The sequence below is a fragment of the Mixophyes fleayi genome, chromosome 6 (genome assembly GCF_038048845.1).
Source record: "Mixophyes fleayi isolate aMixFle1 chromosome 6, aMixFle1.hap1, whole genome shotgun sequence".
Classification (NCBI taxonomy): domain Eukaryota; kingdom Metazoa; phylum Chordata; class Amphibia; order Anura; family Limnodynastidae; genus Mixophyes; species Mixophyes fleayi.
This window is the reverse complement of record NC_134407.1, coordinates 171,505,551-171,520,344: the sequence shown is the minus strand read 5'-3', so window position 1 is coordinate 171,520,344 and position 14,794 is coordinate 171,505,551. Positions and strand designations below refer to the sequence as shown.

The window sequence follows — 14,794 nt, the reverse complement described above, 5'->3', positions numbered from 1 at the left end:
CCTTCATGTGTTGTGTGTGGGATGCAGAGCAATTCAAGCCTTAATTGGTGTGTCCTTATGGAATACAGTACCTCCCAACTCTCCCTCCCTTCATTAGGATGTTAGGAAGCCAACCCCTCTGTCACATGGAAAGACAATAAAGAAGAACGTGTCCTTTGCCAAAGGAGAACCATTCTGGGGCTACCTAATTGTTTTAATGCTCTTAATATTTTGCCAACTCAGCAGATATTGCCCTATTTGAATCTATATGGTATGTGTTCATTTTATTTGTGCCACACTTAATAACGGAAGAGTCACTCTGACATGCCCACCTGTCATTCCAGGGTATTCATTGTCTACATTGAGCAACCGCAAAGACACAGTGGTCTTGATTCATTAAGGAAAGCAAAGAAATACATAGGAGTAACTTTGCACCTTGACAAAGCCATGTTGCATTGGAGAGGAAGCTAAATTTAAAATATGATGGCAGATTTGTGTTAGGGGTAGGACATGTCCTAGATCAAATTTAAATTTCAGGGTAAAAATAAAGCTATCATGTATTTGTGTGCTACATGAAAAAACAACCAGTATTTAACTTATGTGCAAAATAATAAACTAATTTGCACCTCTTGCAGTGTACCATGGTTTGTCCAGCAGAAAACTTACCCCTTCTTTTTACTTACTTTCCTTAATGAATCAGCCCCCTGTGTGTCTGCAGAAATAATAACAGCAAAAAATATCAGACAGAAGCAGAGAACATTAGTGAGAATACTGCACAGCTAATCTTCAGCGCCTGTATAATTGACAAGTACTATCCACAATAATAATATATAATATCCTTTCAAATTACAGACACACAGGGGCAGTCATCAAAGGGTGAAAAGCCAGCAACAAGGCTTTGTTTTCCATTTCCCTCTATACATTAAATGGTTACCACCATGGGATAACACTGCTAGGGCTTTCAATAACCCTGCCGCTGGTAACAGTCATCAACCTTCACTAGATGGCTCTTCCCGTCTGAATCGGTAAGTTAACCCATACCACTTGGACCCAGAATTGCTGGGGAAGCCTTGTGTCGCTCAGCTACCCTGATTAAACATTTATGTTAAATAGCAGCGACAATTTTTTTTCCGCCATGATAAGTTGTGATAGAAAAAAGCCTTATCAGCACAATCAGGGGCATAATTATACATAGGTTCCATACTCTGAAATGTTCTACCCAATTAGGTTTTTGAAACTGTTGATGATATATTTGTGGCTATGTTAATGGGACAGATCTTTTAAATCTATATTTTGTGTAGCTAGCTCTGCCTGCTTCCTGTCACTTGGATGCTACAACTGCTGTGCGATGCATAATTTAAACAACTGATAAAACTGCTTACATCATCTTCCTCTCCAGTTAATTTATTTTCAGCCCTTCTATTTATATAATTCCTCCATCCGTTCCTTCCTCAGCTAATCTAATATCTTGGTATAATATCCAAGAGCTGGCTACTTGTGCAGTTACAGTGAGCCGATTTATGTAATAATCAGTTGATACAGAATACGCAGGTTTGCGGACATGTTTTCATTGTCATCAGATCTTACTGCCGGTGTCTGTATGACCAGATCTGTGCAATGTGACCAATCACATCTGTGGACACGTCTCTCGCATTAACACATTTGGCGCACACAAAAAATATATGCTTCCATCTGTATGCAGATTACGACTCCTTACGCTTATAGCGGGAGAACAGGTTGGGAAGGGAGCAGCGAGCTTAAAGAGAGTACAATATGGGTATGTTCACATAACTGCAACCTGGATACAGGCACATGTGCACCTGTCAGGAAGTGACTGCTCGATCCCTGGTGCAAAATTGCAGCTCATGATGATGGCGATAGGTCAGGTAAGGAGATTCCCATTTGGTTTTTAAAGTGGAAGACAACAGATGTTTGTGTTTATTAGAATTTAATTTGTACATTTATTTTGTATTTATGTCTGCATTTACCTGTAGTATATATGGTAACTGTGACTTTTGTATTCGTTAGTAACACTGTCCAAATACTATTCTATAGTGTATATAACTTCATTACAGTATTACAGTATTATTTACAGTATTCATTACAGTATTATATTGTGTACAAATTGGGTAATGTGAGTTTAGCATTTTCTACTAACAATATAAAGCTACATCGCTATGCTTTTGTTACTCCTGGTGTAAGACAAGCACATATATACACGTAAGTGCACCTTTTATGCTTGTGTTTTTTACGTAAAACACATCCAACTCTTTAAATAATTTAACTACTGTTTAAAGTACTTAAAATGTATTCATTCTGTGTGCCATGACCCTTTGTCCAAGGCTATTATCTAAAAATCAAAGTGGCACTGCCGAGGGCTGGGGACCATTGGTATTTCCATGCCATATCACCGGCTAGAACGCCACAAGACATAATTTATTAAAGGGACACTAAACTAAACAATAGAACCCCATTAAGACAAAATGGGTCTCAGAACAGGAATCAGGCTGGGGCCATTTACTTTGTGAATGGAAGGCTGGCTCCAAGTCCCTCAATTTAATAGACCACAAATATTATACCAGCAGTGGCTCAGACATACCACCCGCAGTGGCCCCAGCAGCAGAGCTGGATAAAGACCATATAGGCCGGTTGGTAGTTTTGGCAGTCGACCTTTCTATGATCTTCAGTCCCAGTGCTAACTGTCCATTCATCATTCATTAACCAAGCCAAAGGGCCCACATGATTATATTCACTGATCCAGTAGTGCTCACTTACCAGTCCAAAATAGTGCCCATAGCAATATATACTGCCCAAAATTGAGCACAAGATTATTAATCGGTCCAGCAGTGCCCACATGATTACATGCCATGCCAGCAGACAGCCAATAGCATTTAATAAATTCTTGAGTGCTCATATAACTATTTACTGGTTGACATAAATATATAGCACATAGTAGTGCCTACAAGGTGGTATGCCAACCTAACAGTTTACTAATACCACATGGAGTGCCCACATGATTATATGCCTGTCATGTAAAGGTGCCAACAGGATTATATAGCAATCAAGCAGATTTGTCTAGAAGATTATATAAGACAGTAAAACGCTTCCATTTTGTTTGCCGCCAGCAGTAGTTTAGGTAACTCCTTATATTTAAATAAAGTAATCTTATATTTACATGTGGTATCTGGTTTATACCCCCTCGCCATACACATTTTATTATATTTCTGTTTATACAGCATCTTACCATTAACAAATTATCACAACTAAAGTAAGGTAAAAAGAAGGATTCACCTATACTGGAAACACGATTGTGCTGATGAGTGTGGGTGGCCAGCTGCAAAAACTCCTTCCAGGAAATATGGAATTATATTTATAAAAGGCGAAAAGCCCTATATCTGATGAAAACTGGAGTTTTCTCCAGATTTAGGGATTATGCAAATTTATGTCCTCCAATTGCTACCACCATCTCAGCTTGCCAAAAGCAGATGCTATTTGGTAAATTTGCTTTAAAAAAATATATAGCATTGTTTCAAAATAAAAAAAAAAAAGTTTTGTGCTTTTTTCTAATTTTTATTTTTTAACTTTATTAATTTTTTTTTTAATGACTTGAAAATCCAAATCTAGACTTTCTGTTCCAGTGAGCATGCGCCATTCTGGCACATGCCTGCACAGAAGAACCCTGCACTAACCTGGCTACCGGTAGTCCAATTACTGCTGCCACCCAGCATAGCTGGGGAGCTAAGCATCGTCCAGCTGCCCCGGTGACATTTTAATGCTAAATTGTGCAGCCGAAGATAGAACTTCTTCAATTTAGCAGGGTCTTGATAAATAGAACCCATGGTCTATTATACCACTGAACTACTGCAGGCTCAATTCCAGAGAGACTGCTACAATGCCCTTAGTCGTGCCCCAACATTTTCCTTTACAATATCTCTGATTGTGAAATGGGTGAATGTTAGGCTACATACCCATCCGTACATGTCATAGCATTGTATATTAGACCAAAACATTGTACAATGCACCATTTGACCACCAGAAAGGTGGGACTGTTCCATAAAAATTGGGACTCTCCAGGTAGTTAATCATATATTGGGGCATATTTAGTTAGGTTCAATGATCGCAGTAACGCGTGGAGTGCGCATTACCAAAGGTAATACGGTACCGCAGTAATGCAGATTTCACTTTGCTAGCCTATGGAGCGCAAAGGAAAATCAGCATTATTGCGGTACTGCGGATTACCTTCGCGCCCGTTTCAGTGCGTTACCGTGTACCGTGTATGCAAGAACATACACGGCCCAGCATACGTACACACACACACACATACATACACACACACACAAACAAAATGGATCAAAATCAAATCACACAGCAAGTAAGCATCACATTGATCCTAAATATAACGAACCACACAATGCAGTTATTCTGTAATAATTATAATGTTCACTGTAGTTGTCAGTCAAATTATTTTACATGGGGTTGGTGGTGGGGAATGGGAGGGTACAGGTTTATCACAGAATAAAACATCAAATATTTACAGTTTTAACAAAATCAACGCAGAAAACGGCCGAACAATAACAAAAATATTAACAAAAAAATCCAACATTTTTATATATTTATATAAAAAGTGCTCTAAAAAATTATTTTTTTAAAATAGCAAAAATGCTGCAATTAGGATTTGTTACAGAAAACAATATATATATAGTAAAATAAAGGCACATTATTTTTTTATTTTAAATAATGGTAACTAGGCCCTGCCACATGACCTCTGACCTTGCAGATTGGATGGGAAAGGTTATGACCTCTGGCTAAGTGCTTTAGCTGATACTGCTGACTTGTAACTTCAGAATCAGGCAGATCGATCAATTCAAATTTTTTTCTTTGCTCATTTTAATGAACTTCAAATGTTTACACCAGAAGCTAAAAATATTTGAGACAACTTTCTAAACCTTTGCTGAATAGCTTTGGGAACTTGCAACCCAACTCTTCTAGCGCCTAATTATCAGTTGCAACAGAATACAAAAAGCAAAAGGATTCAAACTCCGGCCCTAAAGCTCTTGTATTTCAGTGCAAATTATTAATATCTTGCAAAACTACTTTACAGGTATTCTTAAAACTTAGTTCTGTGATTAATCAGGTACTTCCTTACAATCTGCATGGTTAAGAGAACCAGGGGACTGCTTTTGGAAAATATAGGGTTGTATAGATTAAGTAGGAGACATAGAAGTCAGGGGTATTAATTATAAGTAGGAAAGATTATACAAAGCAGTTATATGGCTTTTGTTTGACATTATCCATCTTAGTTTTTGTAGAACTGTTTGTGCAGATTTCTCATATGAACTGGCATTTAACACAGTACTTTTACAAGTATTTAATCCACAGTGTTTAGGTATGTATTGCCCAAAATATCTGGCTTGATGAAGGATACACATCTGACAATAAAAGAATAGAAGAGAAAAGGGATAGTAGTATGGAGACGGATTCTAGGTAACAATAGGAAGTGTCAGTGATGAGCAGGGCCACCAAGAGGAATTTTGGGCCCCGGTACAGCAACCTCTTGGGGCTTCTTCCAGAGAGCATGACCACACTGGGTTAGTGGCTCCTCCCACTACACAGGAGGCCAGGTCCCCTGGGCAGGATCGGGCCCCAATGCTCTGTACTTACTCACTCCATTCCCTTCTCACTACCCCTAGTGGTGAGGAAATGTGATCACTCACTCACTGTTCATCAGCAATTTTTAGGTAAATGACATCAGTGCAATGATACAACATTGCTAACTTCCGGAGATTGCCTATCCAACCCTTCTGTCTCCTATGTACTAAGCTGTCATGCTAGTAGTAGGCTGCACACACTTCCACAAATGCACATGAAACAACTGACAGCTCATTACATGGATAAGGGCACTGTGCAATTTTCTCTTAAACATCTCTGCAGTTACCTGCCTATACCAACTGTCTTTCCCTTCCTCTGTTTCCTTTCCTAACCTCACAGGCCAGTTTAATGGCAGAAAGCGAAGCCATTTGCCTAGGTCTAAACTTTGGATGTGCTCCCTGGTATCGGATTTGTCCCAAATATGTTAAAAATTTGTATAACTATATTTGATCGATAACTATTTTTATTGGCATCCAGTGAGGATGGGATGAATTTTACCTTGTGTTCTATCGTTTCTAACCCTATACATGGATGTTAGCTAGGGAAGTGATCTTTAGGGAAGGTTCAAACAAAATTTGCAAACATAAGGAGAACTGCAATATTTTACATACAGCAGAATAAACAGAGGTGGGGAATTTGCATTAGAGAGGAATGTAAGAGGGAAGTTAATGCATTAATGGAGAGCTCACGCATTAGTAAAATCCACTAATCCCCCCAACACAGCCTCTAACCTAGGTGAGATGGGAATTGGGAATTAAATTGTCTAATGATTGCTTCATATGTGGGTACAAAATGACAAATAGTCCTGATCAAAACCCATTCTTCAGATTTGCAGAAAACGGCGATAAAGTGCCAATGTGATAATTATTTGGTGCATCCCCTTATTTGGGTCCCATGTGACCTTGCTGTTCTGCCCCACTAACAGACAACAGAATCGGACAATTTGGCCACATGCGACACAGATGAGGTTGTTCCGGCCGAATGAATGACTCTTCCCATAAGATACATTATCACTTTACAATTCCTTATATCATTTTGTTTAGTGCTACAGGCGGTATATGCCCTGATAGTAGCTGCATTATGTATTGTTCTTATTCACTTTTTAATCCGCAGGAAGTGTTACCAACTCCAAAAAACTGAAACAGAAATTCAATTTCTCTTAAGTTGATGTGATGAGACACCAGACGAATGACATGTGATAATACACATATAGAGGTGATTATAAAGATGGGTGCACAGAAATAGGTGGTGCTGTCCATAACAACCAATCGAATTCTAACTGCCATTTTTCGAAGGCAATTTAGAAATGAAAGCTAATGTTTGATTGGCTGCTATGGGCAACTGCCTTTTTTGATGTGCACCAGTTTTTATTAATGTACCATAGTGTCTTCTACACCTGTAGAGGGTTCTGTTTGATTAACGGTTTATACAGCGATAGGAATATTACCCTGTTATATCTATGTAATATTGCTCACTAGTATCTGGTCAGTTCTCTGTATAGATCACGCTATGTCTGTCCATTTTATCCCTGAGTATGTCACAGGCCGGAAGTATATCAGATGGCTGCCTACAGACCTACTACTAGAACCAGGCTGTAATTTGCATACATGGCTGCATACGTGACTAGAAGCAGCAAATGCATCTCATAAAATCACGCACTGAGTTATTCTCGGACAGCAGCATTTTTTTGGTAATTGTGCATCAAATGTGCACAGATAACATTGAGTATATACGTGTTCATGTAGTGTATTACCATTGGAGAAGCTTGCAAGAGAACTTTGAGCTGATAATCAACAAAAATAACCACATGCCTGTAACCCTTGGCAACCATAGGCTACAAAACATGGAGACACATTTGCTTCATTTCTGTGTTTTAAAAGACTTCCTCATACATGTACACATCCCTATATGCCAAACTATATCTTGCAAGCATTATTGTACTATTCATGCACATTATAATACAGCAGGGGTGTCATTCACCTCTACACATTTATTTTACATATAGTGTACTTGTCACCTACCTACCTGGAGGCAGCCATATTGTAGGTTGAAGAATTATTCTGCCTTTTAATCAATAGGAACTAGGTACCATCACCGAGCAATGAGTATGTCAGTTATGTCACCCATTTCTAGTGAATTGATAACCTGAATATTGGAGGTTTAATTTGTGCACTGTAAAAGTATAATGAATCCTACTATACTTGACAGCATGATCACTGGGCTGTACTCCGAAGCCTATGAGCTTATTTAATGACATGGTGCAAAGTGTATGTGCTGTAACTCTTAGAAAACAATTGGATGTTCGCTTTCAGTTTTTAAATTGTGACAGAAAATGACAGCTGTATGATATCATAGTTAGTTGCAACAGGTTACAGTCCATTTGCACCTTGCACAATGTTGTTAATATTAAGTTATTAATTTCTGTGTGTATGCAAAATTGCTGCATGTGTCTCCAAGACTATAAATACCCTGCCGCTGAGGTGCTCTGTATTAACTTAAAACGTGCGTTGGTACATTGGTGCTGCATATTACTGTTAATGTAAACTTAGACTGTATATTGTCTTATTGGTACCAGCTCTTGTTCTAGGTGATTGTCTCTGAGCTTGACAAAAGTCATGGCGGTATATAAATTTTAATGCTTGGCAGTGAAACAAGTTGGCTCTGTGTAGACTGTATCAAATATTGGATTTACCTATTAATCATTGGATGTACTTGTGGTTGAAATGCTTTGAATTTGACATCTAAAAAACATATATATTGGTCCACATAAAATGTGTATGCGTTTAACTATAACGCTACGCTACTATTATTAATTGACAAAGTATTGATGGTTCAGTGCGCATCCACAGGCCTAGCCAGAAGTTCGATGCATGGCACATCTAGTGAACATATGATGTCATTACTGAGTATGTGACACAACGTTGTCAGTTTTATGGTTTTTGCTTTGCATGGAAAATGCACGCCGTGGATGCATGTTTGTCATTATCTAAAAGTGTGTGGAAGCCAATGAAGACATGGGGGTAAATGTATCAAGCTGAGAGTTTTCCGGCGGGTGGAGTGGAGATGTTGTCTATAGCAACCAATCAGATTCTAGATATCATTCTGTAGAATGTACTAAATAAATGATAGCTAGAATCTGATTGGTTTTTCAAAACCGCCGTAAAAATCTCAGCTTGATACATTTACCCCATGATGTTGTTTCTCAATGTGTGACACAAATTCAAGCTCTGCTAAATACATAATAAAATATTAAAATGTACCCATTAGATACACATAGTGGAGACAGATAATACAGCCTGTCATTTCACTAGGAATTAGACATGAGGCACAAAGTGAATTATGTCTCAGTGATGTCATCAGTTCCTAGGTCCTTGGCGACATTCTCCTGCATATTGGCTCAGCCCACAAAACGTCTTTCTCCACTGTGTGTAGCAAGTGTTTGTGTCAGAGTGAATGTATAGTTAAAACAATCTAGATTTAGGACACAATCTTTGGGTTGAATATGGTTCTGTGCGTGTGAGACACAACATTTCGAACATGGTGATTATCATGCCACAATACCATGTTACTGCGTCAACAGTCAACAAATTCCCTTAGATCCTACTACAGGACGTCAGTCACTTGGGTTATGGGTGTCACCAGTCAAGGCCTATAAAACAACAGGAAAATCTAGAAGATTAAAAAAAAAAGACTGAATAAAGAGGGAGGTGGGTGCACCTTTCAATTCTCAAAACAATGTCTGAACATCCACAGTTCGCGATTCCTTATTTTAAAGTCTTATGGTCCATCACAGTGAGAAACCTGGAGATACAGGACATGAGAGGTCCATAGAGAAGATTACACACCACAATACTGAAAATAATGCTTCAGTGCAGATGGATTGTCCGTTAATACTGGGTAAAAGGGAGAGGTTTGGGGATTTCAGGGGTGAGGGTCAAACTTTCCTTCACATCTCAAGCGAGTTGCTCTGTTGACTTATTTCAACACGAAACATCTTCCTTCTGTCCCACTACACCTTGATTACACTGGTGAGGTAGCAGTAGAGTCGCTGTACAAGCTCTGGGCGATGTCCTCCCTCTGGATTTTGCGAAGAGCTGTATACAGAGCATCGGTGGTGGCACTGTCCTTGTTGGACCAATCAGAAAGTAGTGCTCGTACCGGGCACTCCTCTCTAGTAAAAGAGTCAATGAGTTCATCTTGGTAGCCAAGTTCTCCAGCCAGACACTTCCAAGTCTGCTCCAAAGAACCACTGAGAAGTTTTTCCACCTCTTCTTGTTTATGTGGTGACAGGTTGTTGTACAAATGAAGATCATTTTTACCTGGAGAGAGGAGTAGACAATATTACACACAAAACTATTTTGTGATGTATACAGCTCTATCTACTGCTATATAGAATGTGTTGGCTCATTGGTAAAGAGCGTTAACTGTGTAACAGTGAAAAAATAAAGTTTATATTCTTATGTACAATTGGGGTATACGTGGTTTCACAACAATATGAACACTGTCCTGATGATACTGGATAAACCCTTGAGCGCCTTTAACAAAATTTGAAACTTATGTAAACAATGGCACTTCACAAAAACAATGTTATTATAATAAATAAATGAATAAAGTTTTGTGTTAGCCAGTTAGTGCCCTGAATCTTCTTTTTTTCACTGTGACACTTTTGACAGTACAGGAATCTCTCCATAAGACAAATGTTTAGACAATTATGTATATACTATAACAAACATTGTTACAGCAGGGTAATGCATTGGTTACTCAAGTTTCAAATTTTGTTTTATTTGTGTGACGTATTGGTGGTACCTTAAACAAGGCCGTATCACAAGGGAACGCTTGGGAAATTCACGTACCCTAAGTTTCTTGGCCGTTCCCCTTTACCAGTGTCAGGTCCATGGGGGGACATTTTTTTTAAATTAGTGCACAGAGAAGAAGTGTTCATAGCAACTAATCAGATCTGTAATGTTTAGTATACTTTACAAAATGAAAGATTAAGATTAAATCCAATGTTTTACTTTACTGTGATGCACTTTTTCGCTTCTACTGGTTGAAACAGGCCAAGTAGCTGTCTATGCACCTCACTTAAAGCAAGTGTCTTTACCATGCACTGCAAAATACACAGGGGAGGGTGGTGACTACAGCTCTGCCTGCTAAAATCATGCAAGTGGTAGTAGTATACAGGATAACAGCACTGCAGGTGCGACCTGAAAAGTAGGAGGCAAACCGGGAGAGGACTGTGTCACAAAGGCCAATGGAGTGAATGGTGTCAAGGAGAAGTGCTTGATCGACAGTGTCAAAGTGGCTGAGAGGTCAAGGTGTATGAGACGGGAGAAGTGGCCATTTGACTTGTCACATTGGTGAGGGCAGTTTCGGTAGAATGAAGAGGGCAGATGCCAGACTACAGAAGATCAATAAGAGAGTGGGAGGAAAGAAAGTGGGTCAAAAGGTCAAGGTTCAAGAATTTTGAAAGCAAAGGGGAGCAGAGAAATGGGTTAGTAGATGGAGTGAGAGAAAGGATCAAGAGAGAGTTTCTTGAGAATTGGAGACATGTTTGAAGGCAGATGCATTTAATCTGTTAGGGTGGGAGCTGTGTGGCTGTTGGTTGGACATCCAGCTCTAATCCAATGAAGTGCTGTATTTAATTTACATGTCCTGCAATATGCAGTTCTAATCTCCCATGAAGTGGGACCCCAGGGAAGGATCTCCTACCGGTGAACCATAGGGGTGTACTCAATAAAGGGGGGTTTGTCTCAAAAAAGGCTATCCCTTTAATATTTTTAGTTGAAAAAACGTGATGTTCCTGGCTAAACTAGTATATGCTCATATTGTTATGTAAATTAAAAAGAAAACACATGATGTGTTGATCAAAGAAAATTTTCTGGGACTTAGCTTATTTCTGCTCCCCCCCTCCCCACATTTTAAAACTTGACGTTGTTTAACCCCCCATATCCCAAGAAAACTACAATACTGTACTGTAGTGTAGTAAACATAACAAAGATGTTATATGCTCTGCATCTCTAGGGTAAGACATAAAATGTTGGCATAAAATCAGTATATGAAATGTCTTGTACACCTACAGGCAAAAGTATATTATAAATTCAGACAGGTTTAAAAAGTGTTACAGCACATGAAACAAGTCCTCACTTGCTGTGTTTCTTGGGCTGGCTCATAGCATATAAAGAATGATATATTGCTGATGCACGGCTGAATTTAGCAGGAAAGGTTCTCAAGCTTCATCAAAACGAATGCGGGAATAATCACGTTGAACTTATTATGTGAAATTCATTAAAAACGTATAAGACTTGCTTACACGCAACTAAATGCATTAAATGTGTATTTTCTACTGACACAATTGGGCTATTGGAGACAGGCCTTCCATGATTTTGAGGAGGGGGGAGTGACCTACAAGTAAGCTTTAACCACCAGTGTCCTGAAAGCTCTTCCATACCTTGCATGTGTCCCGTTGGCTGCTCGGCTGTGCTGTCACTATTGACAGAAATGCCACTGTCACTGTGCAGCTTCTCCCCCTCAGGGGACGGGGTCTGGTTGACAGGATGGCTGTTACCCCCCTGCTTGTTCTGTTTACAGCTGTTCCACCTGTGGAGACATACATTATGAGTAAATTATCATATACATGAACTGATTGGCTTCATTTCCATGAATATTGATCAGCCCACAAAATGGCTGCCTCCAATGTGAACAGACAAAAACGAACACTCTAAGAATATATGCTTATGTTTAGTCACCAATAACTCAAGCTGTAAGGACTCATTTTCTGTACATACATATTTTAAAATCTTACCAAGAATTTTTTTTTAGACATATTTGGTTAAGCAATGGGAGCAGTAAAAGGGTATACAACCCAGGAACAATATGCAAATAAAATCCACAGAAAAGAGAACAGGATTCCTGGTAATGATAGTGATATGAAGAAAAAAGTGGGGTTATTCGGAGAACGATCCACTAATCACTCTAGAATACTGGGACATTACATTATGTTGAAAAGTTCAGAGATTCCTATATAAACCTTTATTATATTGTTAAAATATCAAATAAGATAATTAGTTTAGAATAAAATCAAGGACTGCAATTCTTAGAATAACTGGGACATATAATATTGGGTGTAGTCCCTGACAATTAGCTTTCTCACTGCAAAAAGTATACACTTTTCGAAGGGAATGCTTACATGCAGTGAGATTTTGATATAGTCAATATGGAGTCTGGCTATATTCACTAATATAATCTTTTTTGTTCCCAGCTAACAAGTGATATAGAGACTAATTGGGTGTAGTCAGCTTTTATACACAATTCATTTTCATTTTTAATTATTTGGTTATATTTTGCTGTTATCTTATTTGATATTTTAACAATATAATAAAGGTTAAGTTTTATATAGGAATCTCTGAACTTTTCAACATAATGTAATATCCCAGTATTCTAGAGTGATTAGTGCATCGTTCTCCAAATAACCCCCCTTTTTTCTTCCTTTCAAACTTAATATTATGGGTTTTGATGCACCCCTCATTGAGGTATAATATTTAGTATATAATTTATCGGAAATTTTCCTATAAGAGGGTATTTTTCACTTACAGTCAATTAGTGCGACCTCTCCCATTCCCTTCTTCCCATACCTAATAATGATAGTAACATGCCATCCCTTTTGAGCCAATGTTTAAAGTATGACACTGCTTTGTGCTGACATAGAACTTCCATTACACAGACATTAGTTGATCTTTTTTAGTAGCTTATCTGTATTGAAGGTAATCAAAATATATTTTTCTCCTGTTTTCCTTGTCTCAAACATGCTACCGAGGCCTACCAGGAACCTCTGGTAATTTCATACTTGCCAACAATTTAACAGAGTCCCTGTTTTGCCCAAACCCACTCCAACGAGAACTGCCCCAGGTTTAATCAGACTGTTGCCTAGATTGCCAACATACCCACCATTTACATAAGCACTGCCTGGGCTGTCCCTAGTAATCTATAAACTAAACCTGCACTGACAATATGAATATATAATATGGATGGTGTTAATGCAGATTTGATTTTTATAAATTGCTGGGGGACAATCTGGGCAGTGCTGACAAAATATTTATATCATATACGATCGGCACTGTCCATGCTAAATATTTGGTGTGGTTTCAATGCAAAATTGATTTAGTAAAAGGCTGCGGGCAGACTAGGCACTGCAGATTTATCAGCACTAATGTTAATGCCATAAATAAATTAGCCCAGTGCCACCCAAGTACTGACTGTCTCTCTTACTGTTGCCAGGGACAGTGATAGCCATTAACAGTGTACTGGCACTCAGGACTAGGAGACCTGCCAGGATGCTGTTCACTCCTCCGAGTGTGGTCTGGGTGCAGGGGCAGGCTGGACTGGGGGGGATCTGCCCCTCGGGCCGGTCCCATAATGGGCTACCTTGGGCTGGGTCACTGGGCCGTCTGCGTTTTTTTACTTTAATAAGCTGCTGAGTCGAGTCTTGTCCCCCAGGCTAAAATTTGCCTGCCCTCCTCTGTCTAGATGGTACAGTAGGAGTAATATTATACTGCCCCCTCCAACGGGCTCCAGCACAAACAAAGCTTTACTGCCCCAGTGCTTTCAATATAAGCGCTTGTGGCTTCTATATTGGCCGATGTAATTGCCTGGAAGCAATAGAGGTCCTATAGTGCCAGGCGGCTCAGTGACAGCAGATTCATAAGAAACCATTCCACCACAACAAACTAATAAAGAATGATCGTGACCCAGCCATCACTATTATCTCCCCATGACAGATGTGCTCCTGTAGCAGCCACACACTTCCAGGAGAGCTCACCGTTTAAAGACTATAAATGCGACAAGTCCGGCAATAACGGCTGCCAGAATAGAGCAGTAGACAGGGATGAGGTTCTCAGCTGCCCCGCGTGGATGGATAGGTTTGGAACCCCCGGAAGTAGTGCCGCTCAAGTCTGGATCCGTCACAGTGCTGTCCTGAATTGTTGTGTCTCCGCCAAGCAGGAAAGGAGTCACTGATGTAAAGCGAGGATTTGGGTCTAAGAAGAAAAAAAGGAGGGAAAAATAAAACAATGTTTTATTTACACATCACTTGCAATTTACTTTTATATTGATTTACAATTGTAGGTTATTGACTTTTCTGGTATAACTGGATTTATGTGAGAATAGCTTA

The 14,794-nt window shown here is 39.2% G+C and overlaps 1 protein-coding gene across 1 annotated transcript in view; it reads right to left on the bottom strand.

The window, feature by feature from the left end:
• Positions 1–4,396: 4,396 nt before the first annotated feature.
• NGFR (nerve growth factor receptor) overlaps positions 4,397–14,794 on the bottom strand; it is a 60,419-nt gene continuing 50,021 nt past the window's right edge. The window contains exons 4-6 of the mRNA XM_075177201.1: positions 14,444–14,660; positions 12,077–12,225; positions 4,397–9,947 (exon numbers count right to left, since the gene is read on the bottom strand). Coding sequence (XP_075033302.1) covers positions 9,649–9,947; positions 12,077–12,225; positions 14,444–14,660 — 665 coding nt within the window. The 3' untranslated portion in view covers positions 4,397–9,648. The remainder of the gene's footprint in view (positions 9,948–12,076; positions 12,226–14,443; positions 14,661–14,794) is intronic.